At 60.3% G+C, this 19,313-nt stretch overlaps 1 protein-coding gene across 1 annotated transcript; it reads left to right on the forward strand.

The window, feature by feature from the left end:
• The first annotated feature begins 470 nt into the window (after window positions 1-470).
• Window positions 471-17,143, forward strand: SLC16A1 (solute carrier family 16 member 1). Its single transcript, XM_072844742.1, has 5 exons — window positions 471-606; window positions 10,321-10,578; window positions 13,766-13,909; window positions 14,451-15,314; window positions 15,583-17,143. The coding sequence occupies exons 2-5, from the start codon at window positions 10,362-10,364 to the stop codon at window positions 15,858-15,860; spliced, it is 1,503 nt and encodes a 500-aa protein (XP_072700843.1). The 5' UTR covers window positions 471-606; window positions 10,321-10,361; the 3' UTR covers window positions 15,861-17,143.
• The last annotated feature ends 2,170 nt before the right edge of the window (window positions 17,144-19,313 follow it).

Below are 19,313 nucleotides of genomic sequence, written 5' to 3' on the forward strand. Positions count from 1 at the left end.
AGGGCGCAGGGGGGACACCCTCCTCCTCCGCCCCGGCCACCCGCGGGTGGAACACCCGCACAGAGTCGCTCTTGCGGGACGCGTTAAGGAAAGTCCCCAAGCCGATGCTGCGCCGGGCGAAGCCCCGGGTGCATCCGGCCCGGCCTCCCGCCCGCTGCCGGCGCAACCGGCCCGAAACCCCGCTCCCGCCGCCACCCAGGGCCCGCGGACACGCGCAGGACCCGCGGGGAGCGGGGCCCGCGGGGACCGGAGCGGCTGGGGCGGCGGCGGCCGCCGGGGCGGGCTGCGCTCCCGCCCGCCGCCGCGTTCTCCCCCCGCGGGCGCGGCGCGGCGCGGCGGGGCGGTGCGCGGCGGGGCGGTACGTGCCGGGGCGCACGGCTCAGCCGCGCTCGGCCGCCCACCGCGGGGGCCGGGGGGGGGGGGCCCGTGGCGGGGCCCGCGTGGGCTGCCGTGGCGGGGCGGGGCGGCGCGCACGTGGCGCGGCGGGGGGCGGCGCTCGGCGGCGGCCCGGCCCGCTCTCCGCCCCCCGCGGCGCGGCGCGGCCCCTCCGCCCTTATAGCGGCGGGGGCGGGGGCGGCGGCACTCGGCCGGCGGCGGCACGCGCAGGTAGGGCCCGGCGCCGCGGCGGCGGCGGCCCACGTGGCGGGCGGCGGGACGGGACGGGACGGGGCCGGCGCGGGGTCGGGTGCCCGGGCCGCGAGCCCGGCTCCCGGGGCTCCACGTGCTCCGGCGCCCCGCGGCTCCGCGCAGCCCGGGGCCGCCGCTCCCGGCCCGGCACTGGGGTCCCGGGCACGTGGGGCCGCGGCGGGGCCGCGCTGGCGGCGGGTCTCGGCTCCGCACCTGCGGCCGGTCGCGCGTGGGCGCAGCCGCCGGGCTCGGCGGGCCGCGGAGTTCCCCGCCGGCGAGGCGGGCGGCGGGTCTGGCCGGGCCGGGAGCGCCCAGCCCGGGGGTGCGCGGGGTCCCGCGGTCTGTTACCGCTCTGAGGCGGCCGCGTGGGTGAGGGTCCCACGCGCGCCCTGCCCGGGGCGGCCCCGTTTGCGTGCGGAGTCGCTGGGCGCTCAGCCCTCCCCCCGCCCGCCCGGGCCGCCGGCAGCAGCGCCCCGGGGCCGGGTCCCGCCGCGGGCAGCGCCGCCCGCCCCGCGCCCTTGTCCCGGTGACCTCCCGCGGCGGAGCCGGCGGGGCGCGGGCTCTGGGGGGCGCTCGGCTGGGGGCAGCGGGAGGGCGGGGGGCGGCTGCGGCCTCGGGGGTCCCGGCTGGCTTCAGGGCCGGGGCGGGGCGCGGGCTCCGTGGGCTGCGGGGTGCCGCGCCCCGCTGGGCGCCTCGTCCCCTCCGCCGTGGCCGCTGCCCGGCGGGGCTTGTCCCCGGCGCGGCCGCAGGGGACCCGCTGGGCCGGCGGGGACGGGACGCGGCTGGCCCGGCCGCTCCCGACCGCTCCGTCCGCCGGAGGCGCGGCGGGCTTGTTTTTAGGGGCTGCGCGGGGGGGGGGGGTCCATCCGCACCGCCTTGCGGGTGCCCGATAGCGGTGGGGTGCGGAGCGGAGGCGATTACAGCGAGGCTCTGGCACCCGATAAGAGAAGGGGAGCTCCGGGGAGGCTGCTCCGGCCGAGGTCCCCGGGAGCCGCGTGGGAAGCGCGTCCTGCGAGCGAGGGTGGGTCCGCGATACCGGGGGTGGGAGGGGGCTCTCCCGTTCCCCGCCGGGCAGGGCTCGTGTGCGGCGCTGCCGGAGCCCGCTGCGGCTGCCCGGGGACAGCACCGAGATGCCGCTCCCCGCTCGGATGCTCGCGCTGGCCCTCGGGCCTTTCCTCCTGCGGGCGCTCCGGAGCTGCCCGTCGGGCGCTTGAGGCCCCTTGGGCGGGCGAGCCGCCGAAGTCCTTCCAGCGTCGTGGTCTGCTGCTGGGGTCGGCGTTTGCAGCGAGGAGGCCGCGCTGGAGGAGCCTGTAGGACCGTACTCGAGGCCCAGGAGGGGCACCTTTTAACGCGTGTTTTTGCATTGCTCAGGGAGGAGGCTGCGCGCCCCGAGGACGCTGGTGCACGGTGCCGAGGTGTACAGCCGCCCTCGGGTGCGGAGGCAGGCTGTGGCACAGCCGGTGAGGTCTTGCGGCGATGGGCAGCGGGAAGCTGGAGTTGGAGCTTGCTGGCAGCCGGTGCGCTCTCACTCTCGGCAGCGAGGGACTGTTGAAGCGCTCCTGGAGCTGATGGCTCCTGCAAAGCGCTTCCCTGCGGCTGGGCGCAGCGGGAGCTCGCTGTGGCCTGGGGTCCCGGGGACCGCTCTGTGCAAAGCCCGGTGGCCTGTGGCAGGTCTTGGCTGGCACCAGGATGAGATGCTCGGGGAGCCAAGCGGGGCCGGGTGGCAGCTGGGCTCCTGTGGAGGGCGAGGGGACCCCAGCAGACGAGCTGCTGAGGTGCTTCACCCAGGGTGGGCATCCCGGCTCGGGCCGGGGTCCTGCGGGCGATAGATGTGCGGATGCATCACAAAGGGCGAGCAATGCTTGCAGGATTGGAAGTTGACCTGAGGAAGGGGCATGAGCGTGAACTGGAGGATCACGAGGAAATGGTGGATAACCTGTAGCTGCAGTGGGAGAGGTGGGATTTTTGTCCTTCCCTGTGACAGCAAGTCCTAGTGCGGCACAGCCCCTTCTGCGGGGCTCCCATCCCGCCCGGTGAGGTCAGGCATTTTGCACGAGGGTTACGGATGTTCTTGGGCTTTAAGTTTCTTCTGAGGAAAAAAGATGGGTTTTTTTTAGTTGCATCACAAGAAACCTGAAATCTAATGATGCTGGTTTTCTGTGAGCCTTAAGCCTTTTTGTGGTGCACAAGCATCCTATTTTCATGCTAAGTGAGGTAATTTAGTGCTGGCTGATTCTCCTGGGTGTCTTTGCTCTGAGGTTTTTTTGGCTGTGTCTAGAAGGAAAGGAGCAGGGCTGAGAAATGGGCCAGTGCACGGGCTAGCTGGGGTGTGCTGGGGGGGGGGGGGGGTGGACTCGGGCTCCAGGCGTAGAGAAACCCCCAGAGCTCCTGTTCGGTGGCTTTGTGAGAAGGGGCTTTCCCAATCTTGGATTCATCACAGGGTGATGGATCTCTTAATTACAAACGAGTGTTTTGCTACTGTACCACAAACCTCCCTGCCCCAAAGTCACAGGGGTGACTGTGCCCGGTCCTGGCCCTGCGGAAGGTGAGAAGCATCCTCCCCTTCCAGGAGGTGGTTCCTGAAAAAGGTGCGAATGGTTGCATGTGCTTTCTGTTGGCTCGTATCTCACGCAACTGGCCTGATTTATCTGGCAGCTAAGGTGGAAAATACCCAGTGACTTGCATGCTGTTATTTTATATATCCTTTACGAAGAGTTGAGAAGCTGCACGTAGGCTAAGGGAGCTGAGTTGCATGCCATTAAGCACTCTAGTGCTAATCTCATTGTTGCACTTTTATGGCTTTTCCTATTTCCTTCTGTGGAATCAGCCTATAACAGCGACTTTAAGAAAGTGGGAGCCTCTCACCAGTGGTGTCTGTATGACTCACTTTCAAATGTGCCCTTAAAACCGCCGCAGTGTAGTTGTACTGTAGCCAAAGAAAATTCATGTGAAAGAAAATTCAGAATTTCTGAAACAGCAGTCACCTGAGTGCTGCTGGGTTGTCGGGTGAGGGTCTCCCATCTCCATCCCTGTACTGCCTTGGCCCTGGTTTGAGGGCTTTAATGAAGTGGTAGTACAGTGGTGCAAAGCAAAGGCAGCTCAGACTCTTGCTCTTGGGGAAGAGAGCGGCAGTAATGTTTTGACTGGGATGGCTGTGACTTTCTGGGGTTTTGCAGCCTCCCGCTACTATGCTCTGCCGTGAAACTTGGACCTGGAGTGGCCGCGTCCCTGGCTGGCGGTGTGGGTGTGTGATGAAAGAATGCTGATGCTATTTGGTACCACATTTTTCTCATTCTGAGGATTTCCTGGCGGGCACGGGGTGTTCCGGGAGTGTTCCCGAGCACTGCTGGTACAGGAAGGATCGGCTCTGCTCCCTGGCAGAGCACAGCTTGTGCTTGGGGTGGGACTGTGAAACCCTGCACAGGGGCCGAGAGCCCCCTGTCCCCTCCTGAGACTGGGGGGCTCGGCTGGCTGGGGGGGGCTGACAGCCGGTGCTGCGGGAAGCCCTTCCCCTAGGGACAGGGGCGTGAGCGGAGTCTGGGGCTGCATCACCAGCAGTGCCTTTGCTCCGTCCCCAGTACCTCTGAGCTGGAGGGACAGTACCTTGTACTGTAAGGGCTGCACTTCTTAAGCTTGTGCCTTTTGGGTGAGTCCCTTCAAACCTGCCTGTGACACTCCCCAGCAAAGCTAAGCCTTTCCACAGCCCTGCAGCTCCCTGGGGTAAAGCACCGGCAGAGCTGAGTCGGCAGCGAGACAGGCCGCGAGCGCAGGGTGGGCAGCTGCGAGCGCAGGGTGGGCAGCTGCGAGCGCAGGGTGGGCAGCCGCCAGCCCCTGCTGCCCGGGGGTGAGCCATCCTCTCGTGGGGCTGGTTAGAGAGGAGGCTCTGGGCGCTGTGCCTGGGGTTGAAGCCAACGTGAGCCCAGAGGATGCCCAGAAGAGCTGTTTCACGTAATGTTCTTGTAACCTGACTGCAAACCCCTCTGGGTCCACTCTCAGGGTTTTGGGTCAGAGGGCTCTGGGAGAGCCTTGGCCACAGCGGGGCTCTGATATAGAAATAAGCCAGGCTTTCTGCCTTGGTCTTGTTGATAGCTTGCTTAAGCTTGACTTCACACTTTCTCATACCAGTAAGATGCTCGGTCCTTGCTCAGACAGGCTGAGCATCACTGGTGCTAATAACCGGGCACGGCAGCCCGGGATGGGAGCTCGTCTGGTATCTGTCTGGTAGGCAGAAATAGCTGCCCGTCTTTCTGTTTGGTTGGTTGTTCCTCCCTAAAGCTCCCGACAAACCATCCCCATGTCCCACTTCACAAGGCAGCTCGCAGCCTTTCACGGCCCGTGCACCGCGGCTGCTGTGCTGGGAGCTGTCCTTGGGTGGCTGGGGGGCTCTGTCTGCCGGAGGGACCCGTGGCGGGTGTCCAGGGAAGGCCTCTGGCCCTTCCCGGGGAGCGCCGGCCGCCGGCAGGGTGAGTGGGCTGCTCCGCGCCTCTGCAGGCTGGGGCTCGTGCCGGCGGCGGGGTGCAGCTGGGAGCTGGAGGAGGGCAGCTGCCGATGCCGCCTCTGCCAGCGCGGCCGCCGTGCCCCGTGGCGTCTGCCTGTCTGCGTGCCCGGGTTAGCTCACCGGGCTGGCAGACCGGGGCACGTCTGAGGGTGCGCTGGCCGTCCCCGGTGGGGAGAGGTGCTGAGCGGGCCGGGCCACTTCTGGCAAAAACCTTGAGCTCGCCCATGCGGGCTGCCGGCCTTGAGCAAACCCTGCCCGTGCTGCTGACCTCGCCTCACCCCGCGAGCAAACGCTGCGGCTGAGCAGGGCCTCAATTGAGTATTGTCTTGGTGCAGAGCCCTTGCTGGCGCTGGGGAGTCACGTAGGCTGGGTGCTGCCAGGTTAAACCCCGGCTGTGGGCGCTTGCTGGCATTACAGCTCCACACTTAATGCTATAAACCCGCTTAAAACTGGTGAAAGTGGTGTCTCATTAGCTCATAACAATCTATTGCCTCATCTCGCTTCTGGCTAGCAAAAGGCCAAATTTGAAGCTATAAAGCGTTATTGGTTGTAAACAGCGCGATTGCCAGCACCTCCATTTCCCCAGCAGTAAGTACGAGATCTCGGTTTAGTTTCGGGGACCAGAAGGGATGCCGGGGTCTGCTGGCTCCCCACGTGGACGAATGCCCCAGGGGGTCTTTATGGCCCTGTGCTATCCCACTGCGTGCTGAGCACTGAAAGAGCCCATCGTTGTGCGCTGAGTTTGGGGGGCTGAGGTGGGGAGGGGTAGATGTGTTTCAGGCTCTCGTTCGGATAATGCTTCGGGATGGGGCTGGTGGGAATGGGTGCTCGCCAGGCGCCTGGGAGCAGCATCCCCCTCTGTGTCCCTCCCCTCTGCCGGGGGCTCGAGGTGGGAGCCCCCTCGGGGAGCAGGGTCTGGTGCTGCCGGCAAGGGGCAGCTTTGTGCCCGTCCTGCCTGGCCTGGGCATTTCGGTGTCGGCGTTCGCTGGCCAAAGGCTGGGTCCAGCTGACAAAGGCATGAGGAGCCCAAACGGCTGTCGTACAGCAGGGACGTCCCTGGGGATCTTGTTGCCGCTGAGATCCCGCTCCAGGCATTGCCACGTCCCTCTCTGGAGCCAGGAGAGCACAGGAGGAGCAGATGGCCGGGAGCGGAGGCAGCCCGCCTGCAGCAGTGCTGGGACGAGCCACCATGGACTTCACGCCTGCCGAGGAGCGTGCCAAGGTGCCGGGTGAGCCTCTGCCTGCAGCAGCACAGGGCAGCCCTGCCGGCTTGCGCGGGCTCCGGGGCGGTGATGGGCTGTGGGAGCAGAAGCTGGGGCTCCGCCGCCCGCCCTGCAGCCGGGTGGGGAAGCCTGCCCTTCTCCAGCCTCAGCTCTGCCAGCCGCTCCCGGTGCCCTGCTCCGTGGGAAGGGTTTTGCAAGCTCACACAGCAGCAAATGCCAGGTGAGCGTACGCCCGGAGTAGGACAGCCTTGAGCTGGAGGGTTGTGCGAGGGGAGGCCGAGGTGCGTGGGTGGGGGATGTCCCTCTTCCTCTGACCCCGAAAAGGAGTGGTGCGAGGACACTTTCATAAAGGGTTTGCCCCAGAAATATTTTGTGGCATTGCAGTGCTTTATAAATGTGAGCCTCTGTCTCTCCGCTCTGGAGTCCTGCCAATCCGGGGCTTTTAAAAGCGCAGCAATTTGCCGCATTATGTAACTAAAAGTCTTGAAATCTTCCTGTTCCAGGCCCCTCCGGAGAAGGGATAACAGTGCTTGTGTGTAGGCCCTAGGAGATAGAAAGGGTTTTAGTCTCCTGCGGGATCTGTTTCGAGAAGATACAGTCTTCCTTGCCTCAGTAGCCTCAATTCATGCTCTCGCCATTGCTGTGCAGAGGAGAGTTGCTGTAGGCTACCCATTCCTGTGGATTAGTCAAGACCTTTACGGGGAGCAGATGTGATACTTGAAGTCATTACTTGGTCTCATCAGTCTTAATTACTGCAAATATGGTTATTTTATTTCCTAATAGGGCAAACTGTAGCTGGCTGCCTGGCAGCTGTGAATTTGATTTCCAAACGTGTCTTACATGTTGCAGCTCTTCCAAAACAGAGCTGTAAATGTCATAACCATGTTCTGGGTGTTTTTTTTTCCTTTTTGCAAAGGGGAGGGAAGCTTTCCAATGGAACTGGCTGCCTTACATGTGCTTCTTTTTTTCCTCTCTCGTTTGAAACTACTTCTGTGTGGGGGCAAGGAGGAAATCAGCAAGAAGCCTTAATGCAGTTGAAGGAAGGGCTTTCTAAAACTGGTCTTTCTTAATAAGGGTTTTCAATGAGTCAGGGGAAAAATGTTGTGGCATGCAGAACTCAACACGTAAACCCTCTGGCGTCAGGCTTTGGGAATCTTGCTTCATGGTCTCAAACCTTGTTCAGTTCAAGGTTTTTCACTGTGCCTCAGCAATGCAAGAGAGGTCATGTCTAACCCGCCAAAAGTCTTTTATTTTATAGAGAGATGCTACCTGAGCACCCGCAGGAGGAGGAATCCTGCTCGCAGGGAAAGAACAAATAGATGAACCAAGCCGCAGTAATTTCGGTGCAGTCGAGCTTCTCAGGAGTGCTGGAAGAATTAAACCTGTGTGTGTGTGTCTCAGGAGCAAAAGGGAAAAATCCCCAACACCTCATCAGCACCCCCCAGCTTTTGCTTTGGATAGCTCTCATTGCCAGTAGTTTTAATTAGTGCTAACTAATTAGATTGTGTTCCTTGCTGGTAGTTTTTATTGCCAACACCTGGTAGTCTCATCTTCTAAAAATGTTGCAGACAAATCAGTGTAGTTAGATGATGCTTTAAAGTTCACTGAATGCTGTGAAAGCTCAGTATGACTCAAAGCAAGAGGTGGCTGGAAACTCTGGTGTGCAGCCTGTGTGGGGAAGTGATGTTAAGCAAAACCCAGCATTCGTACAAGCTCTTCAGAAAGAGCGTGATGGGCGGCTGGGCTGCTCCCCATACCGAGAGGCCAAAGGTATGGTGAGCCCCTACAGAGCCTGGCACTTTCCTCCCCCACTGCCGGTGCCCGTGGGTGCGTGCTGGCCCTGGGCTCTGCCGCGGGGGCCTGCCTGCAGCCGGACCCTGCCGGTGTGGGCTCGGCCCGGTGTCGAACGGGCTGCTCAGCGCGGCTGCGGTCCCCAGGGGTCCGAGAGAGGAAATTGGCTCCGCGGCATAGTTCAGCCGCGGACGTGCCCGGGGCAGCGTCTTGTAAATGATTCCTTTGTTGGAGTGGCGGGGTGGCTCGGATCTGCTCGTGATGGTCATGTGTCACGCTGGCTGGGACGCAGGAAAATACCCTGCCAACGAAAAAATTGGTGTCTGGGTTGGGCTAAACCAGTCTTAGCGGCTTACAGAAACCGGCCTCCCATGCTCTGCTTCCTCTCGCCCCGTGTGGGTCCGAGGCATCGCCTGAGCGCGTCCGGGTGTCGGGTGGCTCTGGCGAACCCACTGCCGTATCGGGTAACTTGGCCGCCTGTGCTGCGGTGCCAGGTGGGAGCAGGGGCTCCCCACAGCTCGGGGCCGCTCGCCGCCCTTCAGCTGGGCCGCCCGGATCCCGGCCTCGGACGCGCACCGAAGCGACACGGAGCGAGCGAAAACAGGGCTGGTGGCCACAGTGCTGCGTGGTGTGCTGAGGGCACGAGGGGACGTGCCGAGTAGGTGCTGGCACGTCGGCAGCAGTGGATGAGATGGTCATTGCTGTGAGCCTGAACGGATGCGTGCTGTAAATAGGAGGTTGCACCTCTCTGAGCCAGCACGCTGCTTTGAAGTTGTTGCTGTGCCTGGCGTGACCCGGGGGAGCTCTGGAGAAAGCTCTCCTGCTCGAAGGCGGCTTTTTCCTCAGGTGGAAACCTGAGCAGCAGAGCAGAGAACTGCAGAGCGAGGGATGGGCTCTGGCGAAGGAGCCCAATGTCCTTAATGGGGGGGGGGGGGGGGTGTCTCTGGCTGCAAGGCTGGGGAGGGCCATGGGGCATCAGAAAGTGTCTTCTAAATCTGCAGGGGCACACAGGGGTTCTGGGGACTGTAGCGATGCCTGTTGCTTTGCATATTTTAAACCGCATTTGTGAGCAGCTGCTCTGGTTGTTTCCTCCCTGGGATGGCTTGTGCTGCTTTCTGCTGCCTGAAGCAGCCTTATTTTTGGAGTAACCATAGCTCCAGGGTGGATCCAGCTGTGCAGCAGCTGCAGCACAGGGAAGGCAGGAGCAGCCTGACCCCACATCGCTCAGAATCGGCCTCTCTAAGAGGGTTCCACACTTCAGCAAGCCTGGATGACATTTCCCCATTTATTTTGTTTTCTCATTCATCCCTTCTGGTTTTGAGCTTCTAAGGTGAATTGTTTTTACACTTGGGTGTTTTTGTGAAACCCGCCATAGCCTTTTCAGTAGGGGAGGAGGGGTTGGCCACAGCTGGGCTGGGGGGCTCTGCCGGGGCTGGGGCTGCTCGGGGCAGACCCACCTCCCCTCCCGGGCAGGGCTGGCAGCGTGTGGGAGCCTTCCCCGGTCACCGCTCGGGCTAAGTTTAGCTGCAGCCTGTGACCTTGAGGGCCGGCCGGCTGGCGGGTGTGCTGTGACACCGCCTGCCCGCTCTTTCTTTGCAGAAATGGAGGCGTCCTGGCTTGTGCGTGTGGACTTATTTCCCCCGGTGTGTCTGCATTTAATAACCTGGGTGTGCGGCTCCTGCTCTGGGTGGCCTGGGGCTTCCCGGGGTTTCGCGGTGTGTCGGGGCGGTGCTGGGATCGCACTCCTGGAGAAGCTGCAGGGGCTCTGCCCCAGGCAGGCGAGGCCCCACCAGACCAGCCGCTGCCTGCTCAACCCTCGCAGGTCCGGCCCGGTGCTGCCCGTAGCCCTGCCCGCTTCGCTGCTGTGCCCCGGCTGCTGCTGGCAAGGACATCGCCTGCCTTTTTCAGCTTAGGACAGGGTATCATGTCTTAATTTGTTGCTTATAAATACCTGCTGGCCAGGGCTCTTAAAGGCCAGCCACAATCTGAGCATGTGTTTTGGGACGCCAGCGTGCTGGCGAGCCCCGAGTGCTTGCCTCTCGGATCAGCTCTCCTGGAGGTGGTCCGGGGCACTGGTGCTGTGCCAGCCCTGTGAGCAGGGCTCGATCCGTGCCGTTGCGTGCCAGGGAGCAGGGATGCAGCCATCTGCTTTCAGCTGATGTGATACTTTGTCTTTCGCAGATCTTTGAACCCCAGCTGAGTCATCGCCAACTTGGTTCAAGATGCCACCGGCCATCGGAGGCCCTGTGGGATACACTCCTCCTGAAGGAGGATGGGGATGGGCCGTGGTCATCGGAGCCTTCATCTCCATTGGGTTTTCCTATGCCTTCCCCAAATCCATCACCGTGTTCTTCAAAGAGATTGAGGTCATCTTCAATGCGTCCAGCAGCAAAGTCTCATGGATCTCCTCCATCATGCTGGCTGTTATGTATGCAGGAGGTAAGCGGACTGGAGGCAGCAGTACACACGCCCGCGCATTGCAGTACAGGATGTGGCTCTCCTGCTGGGTCTGATTTGTACCTTGCTATAGTGACGACAACCAAAACTTTGCTAAAAGTTGAAATGCTCTCCTTACATGAGAGCAAAACTTCCCCTTAGCGAGTTTGCTTGAAGGAGGTTGCTCAAAGTTCTATTTAATGCCCAGAATGCAAAAACCAGGTTAATCTGTCCTCCTCTGCAAAGCTGTAAGTAAAATCTTTCCGGGGAATTACAACTTGTGTAATTCTGCCCTTGTCCTTGTTACAGTGTGCTGCGGACGCTGTCTGCTTCCAGCGCCTGCCTGAAGGCCAGGGGAGCCGCTGTGCCACGCGTTCAAGCCCCGCTCACAGCGTCTCTTTCTTTTAGATAAGACATCGATTTTCTTATTTCACTTTTTTAATCCAGCAAACAGTGGCTGTTATCTAGGGATCTGTCCCCAGTTTCTGGTCAGGTCCAATGGCTCAGCCGTGCTCTGGAGTGCACTGAAACCTGGTGCTGTCTGTTCTTCCTCTGTAGGCAGCTTGTGCTGTTTGAGGGTGGCAATGTGTACTGAAAGTAAAGACACGAGCAGAAGAAAGCAAAACTACTTAATCTGAAGCAGCTCCCCTCCCCCGTCCTTCAGAAACTGTTTCTGGGAGTCTTTTAATCCCCAAGCTGTGTGCTTTATGCTTGTCTAACTGGTGAGGAGCAGGCAGAGTGCTCCCTGCGGGACGATGCACTCACGGCCCTCGCCTCGCCAGTCTCCAAACCGTGGTGTCTTGTACCTGCCTGCAAATGCAGCTTTGCACTGGGTCGCTCGGCTGAAAGAAACTCTTATTGGGAGCCTGCTGTTGTGTCCACTTCAGAGGCAAATGGGAGCTTGTACCGCTGGCAAACTGCCCGCGTCCTCGTTGCATTTGTGCATCGAAAGGAGCTGACGTCGGTGCCCGGCTAAGCACGAGGCTCTTCCTTTGGGGGAACAGGCTCTGCTTTGTCCTCGCTCAGCTAGCGAAGCGACCAGCACATTTCCCTGCTCCGATGTTATAACAAGCTTGTAAACCGTGTAACTGCCTTAATGAGACTCAATCTGGGCCATTCGTCCTCTCCTAATAGCTCAGAGCTGGTTCCTCTGGGTGCCCCGGGGCTGGCTCTGCCTGGAGCTGCCCAGCAGCTGGGGTGAGAGCTCCCTCCTCCAGCCCTGTCCCCCTGTCCCATGCTGACACTGCCTCTCCTGCTCCCCTTGAACTGTTGCCGTTAAATCCCAGCAGCTTGCTGGTCTTGACCCGCTTGCCTGTAAGCCGGTGGCAGGGATGCTGCAGGTATCCCAGAGCTGCCCGGGTGCATCCCCCCTGCCAGAGCACGGGAAGGTGCTGCTGCCCCACTCGCTCGTTCCAGGGCTGCTGCAGCCTGAGCCCGGACCCTTTGCAGGGTCTGAATTGCGCTGGAGCGGTCACAGTGCATCCTATTCTCCTGTCCACCAGGGCACCTTCCTGCAGGAACCGTGTGCTTGCTTGGAGGCAAAAAAAAAGTAGCTTGTGCTCTGGAAAAATGTCCTGGGCTGATGGTATCTTGCAGAGCTGGGGTAGCTCCTGTCCCGGGCAGGGCTGGAGGTGGTGGAGCAGCATGTCCTGCAGCCCCACGCAGCCACCCCGTGCAGTCACCGTCAGGGTACGTGGATGTAGTGATCTCAAATGCCCCTTTCTCAGCTCCACATTAGGATTAGGGAGGACTCTGGTTCCATTACTTCCACTTTTTTCGCAACATGAATAATCAAAATAGATAGCTAACATTTAGTCAGAAATGCTTCGTGTGAATCTATAAAATAGGAGTGGCTGTGAATTCTTTTTTTCTTTTAATTTAAAAAAAAAAAAGAGAGGGGAATTGCCACCAGGATACACGGTGCTGCCCAGCCAGGCGGCTTCCTGGTAGCTGCCCTTGGAGCCTGCCGCTCCGGGCTGCATTTCCCAGAGGAAAGGCTGCTGCTGCCTTTAGACTCTGTCCAGGGACATCACGTTTGCCGAGTTCAAGGTACAGGTTTTGCAAAGTGCTGAGCGCTCTGTGGGGAAGCGTGTGGGGCTCGGGGTGATGTGGCAGCCCCCGGGTGCTGCTGCCGCCTCTCACGGGACCGGGGCCGTGGCCCCTTCCCGACTGCCGGTGGCATCAGGTCGGAGCCGCTGGCGTGGGCTGCTCTGGCTGGCACAGGGGCACCAGCTGCGGAGAGCGGGATGCTGCGGGGCTGGGGGCAGCCTCTGTGGCAGCAGGGCTTCTGTAACCTTCTCCAGGCTTTGTTTAAACTGGGCAAAAAGGTCAAGTAGCGTCTGAGGACCCATGAATAACATGTTGACAACCTTGCTATCTGTTAATGGCAAAACTAGGTCTGTTAATATTCAATGGATGTTCATTCAGTTTATTTAAATACATTTTAGTATCTGTAGAGCATGCTTCGCAGTATCTAATCACTGTTTGCTTTGGATTAAAGCTCCTGATAATGAAGCACTTAAAAGGTGGGTGTGCAGAGCAATTGGGTTCTTCCTAGCAGTGAAAACAGAAGCACCCCTTCTCCCCGGGGCTCCCTGGGGCGGCACGGTGCTGCTCCTCCCGCGAGCCCTCGGGGATCTTTGCCTGTGCCCATCCAACCTGTTTCTTCACAGCTTTGTCTGGTCTCCATCGGAAACCTCTCGCTGGAGATGGGCAGTTGCTGTAGAGTTGCTTTGCTGCCCAGACCCAGCCCACGGTGGGCAGGCGGGTGGCCGTGGGCAGGGCAGAGCCCCCAGCCCAGAGCACTGTGCGGCGCGGGTGGCTTCGCCCTGTCCCTGGGGTCGGCTGGTGCCCGGCAGCTCCCGGCTTAGCCCGTAGAAAGCAGCTTGCTCAGAGAAGTCGCAGGTTTCTGCAGCAGTAGACAGCCTCTGGCGCTCAGCAGAAGCCGCAGCGTGCCGGCACTGGCCGGAGGCTCACTTCTCCGGCTGGGGTCCTGCGTGTGCTCTAAGCAAATGTCACTCTTACCTCCGGCTGTCTCGGAACCGCCTGTCCTTTCCCCTTACCCCAGTTCCCTCGCTGGGCGAAGTGTCGCTGGAAGCCTGTGGCAATAAACCGGTGTGCTTGCGTGCGTCTGTCTTGTCTCTCGTGCAAAGACAGCTCACATCTGGGCATATCTCCTTCCACTTCCTAGGTCCCATCAGCAGCATCCTGGTGAACAAATACGGCAGCCGGCCCATCATGATCGCTGGCGGCTGCCTCTCCGGGTGCGGGCTGATTGCAGCCTCTTTCTGCAACACGGTGGAGGAGCTCTACTTCTGCGTTGGGGTTGTAGGGGGTAAGTGACGGCTGTGCCCTGGTGGGGCTGCAACGGAGGTACGGCCTCTCCTGAGGCAGCAAGAGGAGCAACTTGAACCCAGTAATTATTAGGGAATGTCTGTGATGAATTTGTATAAATCCTGATTCCTGTTACATGTTCTAGTAAGAGATGGCCCTGGTGACATAACGTGGGGAGACCGTACTAGTGACTGTACACGGGACTAGTATTTGGTACTGAGAATAGAGAGCATCCACTGTTCCTGCCCCGGGTTAGGGTTGTGCCCCACCAGTCGACGTAAGGTTTGTCACGAGCCGGGGCAGTTCTCCCCTTCCGGCTCCCAAATTCCTGCACGTGGCTTTGCTGCTGCCTTGGTGCCTCCTCCTAGGTCGGCAGCGGGGGCCAAGTGCTGCTCGTGCAATCGGGAAGTTTATACAGCTGAAACGGAGCTGTGAAACCCCCAGAACTGAAACCCCGCTCTCCCGCTCACCAGCCCTTCTGCCGGTGCTTTGGCTTGTGGGGGCGGTCGAGCTCTGAGCCCCTCGTCTCTCCTCTCCTTCAGGCCTTGGACTCGCATTTAACTTGAACCCAGCCTTAACCATGATTGGCAAGTACTTCTTCAAGAGGCGTCCTCTGGCTAACGGGCTGGCGATGGCGGGCAGCCCCGTGTTCCTCTCCACCCTGGCGCCCGTGAACCAGCTCTTCTTCGGCATATTTGGCTGGCGCGGCAGCTTCCTCATCCTCGGTGGTCTCTTGCTGAACTGCTGCGTCGCCGGATCCCTGATGCGGCCCATAGGCCCCAAGCCGGATCAGCTGAAGAAAGAGGCTGCTAAGGAGGTGCTGCAGGAAGCTGGGAAGGCAGTGAAAAAGGATGACGGAGACACCAGCACAGACCTCATCGGTGGAAAGACCAAGAAACAGAAGAGCACGTTTTTCCAGACGATCAACAAGTTCTTGGACCTGTCCCTGTTCACGCACAGGGGCTTCCTGCTCTATCTGTCGGGCAATGTGATCATGTTCTTTGGGCTGTTCACTCCCTTGGTCTTCCTCAGCAATTATGCGAAGAGCAAGAAGATTGCTAATGAGTCTGCAGCCTTCCTGCTCTCCATCCTGGCCTTTGTAGACATGGTGGCCAGACCTTCCATGGGACTGGTGGCAAACACCAAGTGGATCAGACCCAGAGTCCAGTATTTCTTTGCCATCTCTGTGATTTACAACGGGGTGTGCCACCTCTTGGCCCCCATGTCCACCAGCTATGCTGGCTTCTGCATTTATGCCGGCTTCTTTGGCTTTGCCTTTGGCTGGCTGAGCTCAGTCCTGTTTGAGACCCTGATGGACCTGGTGGGAGCGCAGCGGTTCTCCAGTGCTGTCGGCCTGGTGACCATCGTGGAGTGCTGCCCCGTGCTTCTGGGACCCCCTCTGCTAGGTAGGGTGTGCTGTGCCCAGGGAGCGCTGCCTGTCCTGCCCGGCCCCGCTGGTCCCCCCGCGCTGGGGCTGGGGTGAGGGGGGTGAGCATTTGAGGGATGGCCGAGGAAGTGGGGGCTGAGCCTCGGGCACAGGGTGCGGGAGCAGGGGCCGGAGGAATAAAGGTGCGAAGCTGAGGGTGGTGGGCTTGGGCTGCTCTTGGGAACATCTCCACAGCCTGGAGCAGTTCTGGGGGTATCTCGCTAAGCTGTCCCCTCTCTGTCCCTCAGGGAAGCTGAACGACATGTATGGTGACTACAAGTACACGTACTGGGCCTGCGGGATCATCCTCATCGTCTCTGGGATCTACCTCTTCATTGGGATGGGCATCAACTACCGCCTGGTGGCAAAGGAGCAGAAGGCGGAGGAGAAGGCGAGGAACGAAGGGAAGGAGGAGGAGACCAACGTGGATGAGGCTGAGAAGCAGAAAGAGGCAAACAACGATGTGGCCCCCTTGCCTCAGAAGAGCGCGGAGGATGGTGTCAAAGAGGAGGAGAGCCACATGTGAGGGACCGGTCTCAATCCCGGAGTGTCGGGGAAGCGCCGCTGCCCTGGCGCGGTGGCTGGGGCAGTGCTCCGCTGGCGCTGGGCAGCCGTGAGAAGTGTTTAAACCAGGTGTTCATTTTTAACCAGGCTCTGAATTGTCTTTCCATCTGTGTTCAACAAAGGTAACAGGGCTACACGTGCAGTATCCTTGTGTCGGGGGGCAGGGGGGCTTTTTATAGTCTGGCTTTTTAACAGTAACATGAATGTACTAATACGTGCCTTACAGTCTTCATATCTAGCTGAATTTGGATGAGCCTTAACTCTAAACCGTGCTTTAGCTCTGTATTCTGCTCGGGGTTGAGGGGGATGTGTGTGTGTGTTTTGGGGAGTTTTGTTGTTAAAAAGCCATAAAAAGCAGGATACTGGATTTGTTGAAGCACGATGGGCTTCAGGGCTGGCCCCGGATGAATACTGCTTCACACGCTTCTTACCGCAGGCCCTCCGCAGAGGGGGAGATCCGGGCACGGGGCAGGGTGGTCTTCGGCTCCCGTGCTGGGTGCCTCCTGGCTCTGTAGGTGGTCTTTAGGTATGTTTTGAAAACACTTTAGCTACTGTAGTTCTTTTAAAATCCCTCTTTTGTAGTTGTGCTCTCACGGGATATTCGGGTTGGAGAAGGATGGCTGTGGTTCGGGTTGGGCGGTGTCGCCTGCTCCGGGGCGGTGGCAGCCCCCGTGTGCCCAGCCCCTGCAGCCGAGCCCTCCGTGGGGAGGGCTGGGGTCCCCCGGCCCCCCGACTCTGCCCTGGCGGTGCCTCTCCTAGCCTGACGCTGGGTGATGTGAAGCGGGTGCGGACGCGGGGGCTCGGCTGGCGGCGCTGGGCTGGGTGCCGGCCCCGGTCCCCCCGCGGGGCGGGCTTCCATCTGGAGCATCCCTGCGCTGATCGGTCCCACCCAGACGGGGGTTTCGGGTGCCTGACCCTGGGCAGAGCGGAGGGGCCGGGTGGGGTGGGTGGAGATGGTACATCCCTGAGACAGGCCTTCTGCTTTCTCTTTTATCTCTTAGAGAAACCTCTTTTACTTGCTTCTGTTCAACTGAGTTCTTAAGGCGGTGGATGCCTAACCACTCACATCTAGGACACGTAAGGGGGAGGAAAGAATTTGTACGTATTTATTTTTTATTTTTTAGTGCTGGAAAATATCTCAACGTACGTGGAGCAGGTTAATGGCTCTCAAGTTCTAGTAAATGTTGATCAGAAATCATGTAAGAAGCTGAGGTTTTTTTTTTTTTTCAAATAAACTTGTTTTTTTACAATTTACCCATCAAATGTTGACCTTCTTTCCTAGAATCACACTTCTGTGTGCCAGACGACAGGTATTTTGGGTCAGTTTTGGGGAGACGTGAGGGAGCTTTGGCAGAGCCTGCGTCTCCACCCGGCGCTCCGGCACCCCAGACTCCTGCTGAGTGGGTCCCACCGACTGTGGAAGCTGCTCCCCATCGAGATGCCCCTGCCCTGCCCCTTCTCACCTCCTCAGCTGCAAGAGGAGGCTTCGGCTGGGGTTTGGGATGGCCACAGCCGAGTCTCCTCGTGCACTCTGGTTTTAGAAGTATTTCTGTTCCCCTGCCCGTCTTTACAGGGTGCCTGTGAAAGCGTCGCGATCCCCCCCTTATTGCCAGGGGGATGGACACGCACTTAAATGTCTGTTTCGTGAGTGACGGGCAGACTCTCCTGCTGTCTGTCTGTCCCCGCTGCCTCCCTCCACGAGCTGAGCAGGGCCACCGCTGTGTGCAGCCGAGGGAGCTCCTGCCTGCGGGCTGGGCACCGATGGCGGCTGAAAGCGAAGGAGGGGGTAAACGCAGGTTTTCCTGCCGGAGCTGCCCCAGGGTCCCCAGCGCCCCTGGCAGGGTCAGGCCCTGCACTCGGCTCCTCTCCTTGTGCTCCCTCGGCTGCGGGGCCACTCTGAGCTTCATTGTGGTCCACATCTCACAGAAAGCAGGCCAGGGTGTTTTCATGCTGTAGAGTAACTTTATAAAGCCAACAGGGTCTTTTGTACAGAAGGATTTTGTTGTACGGTGCTGAGCCGTGATGCTGTAAAGCCAGGTAACTGTAGCCTCATAAATGGTGTGTCTGTAGCACTGCAGTAACAGGTTCAGGTCGCAGTACGTCAGCCCTGAGGAGCTGCCCCTGTGCCCCCGTTCTCGTAGCTGCTCTCAGGCTGCCAGCCCTGCTCCGCTCCCTCCCGCCTGTGGGCTGGTGTTCAGTGGGGCCGCGTCTCGGTCAGGCCGGTCACTTGGCTGCCCTGGGCAGGGGCTGTGGCGCTGGGGGCCACCGAGCGCTGCCTGGGCCGGCCTTGAGAGGAGCCTCGGTCCTCCGCAGCGGGAGATCCTCAGTGCCAGCCTCTGCTCTCCCGGTGCCTGAGCCCCCTGGGCAGGGGCTCTCCTGTCTGCCTGGGCTGCGGTCCCACCACGGCTGACACGGGTGTTACCGTAACCAGCGCTGCGTGGGAGAGGCTTGTGTGGCTGGGGCAGGGAGCCAGCCCCGCTTCTAAGGAAAAGAATGTTTAAATAATTTCCTGCTGCTTGGACTTGGCTGGCTGGGAACACTTCAGTTGTAAATCCTCGGTTGTTTTCTCGTGCCCTGTCCTCGCCGTGCTGCGCTGTCTGGAGCTGGGCGTCAGCCCTGTCTTGGCTCCGGGACCTCCTGCGGGACCGCTCCTGGGATCCGCTGCTGGGGAAGTGCAGGTGAAGGAGGAAGAGGAAGGGGTGTCTGGGCTCAGGAGGTGGAACTTGCTCTTGCTCTGTGTTAGGCTATGAAGTGACTCAGGCTTGAAGTCATAGAATTGCCCTGCTTGTAAGGGCAGAGTGCAGGGGCCCTCGCTGCGCCCCGGCGCAGGGCTGGCACCGCAGCAGGGTGCGGACTCTGCCCTGCGGCAAGCCTCTCCTCCCACGGCAGCCTGGCCGGGCAGGGGCTGTCCGTGTGCCCTGTTCCTCCCTCGCGGCTCAGCTCATGGAAGGAGCAGGGCTATATTTAGTCATGTTATTTCTGCGAGCAAAGATGTCTGCAGTGCTGACAAGAGCGGTGCTCGGCTCCCAGAGCCCCTCACTGCTACCTACCTCTAAAACAGGGGCTAAAATAAGCCGTAGGCTGTGGTGTAACTGGCGGGAGCCCTGGCTTTTGCCATGGTGATGGGTGAGTGGGTGGTGGATGCTCAAAGCAGCCCTTGGTGCTCTCAGGGAGGTGCTGCCCTGCGAGAGCCTGTGTCGCAGGGATGTCCCTGTGGGCTGCACCTAGGGGACTGCTTAACCACAGCAGGTTGGGACCTGCTGGGACGATACCTCTGCAGAGGGCCACAGACAGCCCGAGCGGACGTGGTGCTTCCCCACTCCCCAGGCCAAGAGGTCCCGGTGGCAGCGGGCGAGCGGTGTGGGCACTGCCGGCCAGCCCCGCTGATTGCAGCACTGTGGAGCCAGCCCCTGGG

The sequence above is a fragment of the Ciconia boyciana genome, chromosome 23 (assembly GCF_034638445.1).
Source record: "Ciconia boyciana chromosome 23, ASM3463844v1, whole genome shotgun sequence".
In the NCBI taxonomy this organism is placed as follows: Eukaryota; Metazoa; Chordata; class Aves; order Ciconiiformes; family Ciconiidae; genus Ciconia; species Ciconia boyciana.

Coding starts and splice junctions, on each gene's coding strand:
- SLC16A1 (XM_072844742.1), top strand. CDS start 10,362: ATGCCACCGGCCATCGGAGGCCCTGTGGGATACACTCCTCCTGAAGGA. Junction 10,579..13,765: donor GGCTGTTATGTATGCAGGAG/GTAAGCGGACTG, acceptor TCCACTTCCTAG/GTCCCATCAGCAGCATCCTG. Junction 13,910..14,450: donor CTGCGTTGGGGTTGTAGGGG/GTAAGTGACGGC, acceptor CCTCTCCTTCAG/GCCTTGGACTCGCATTTAAC.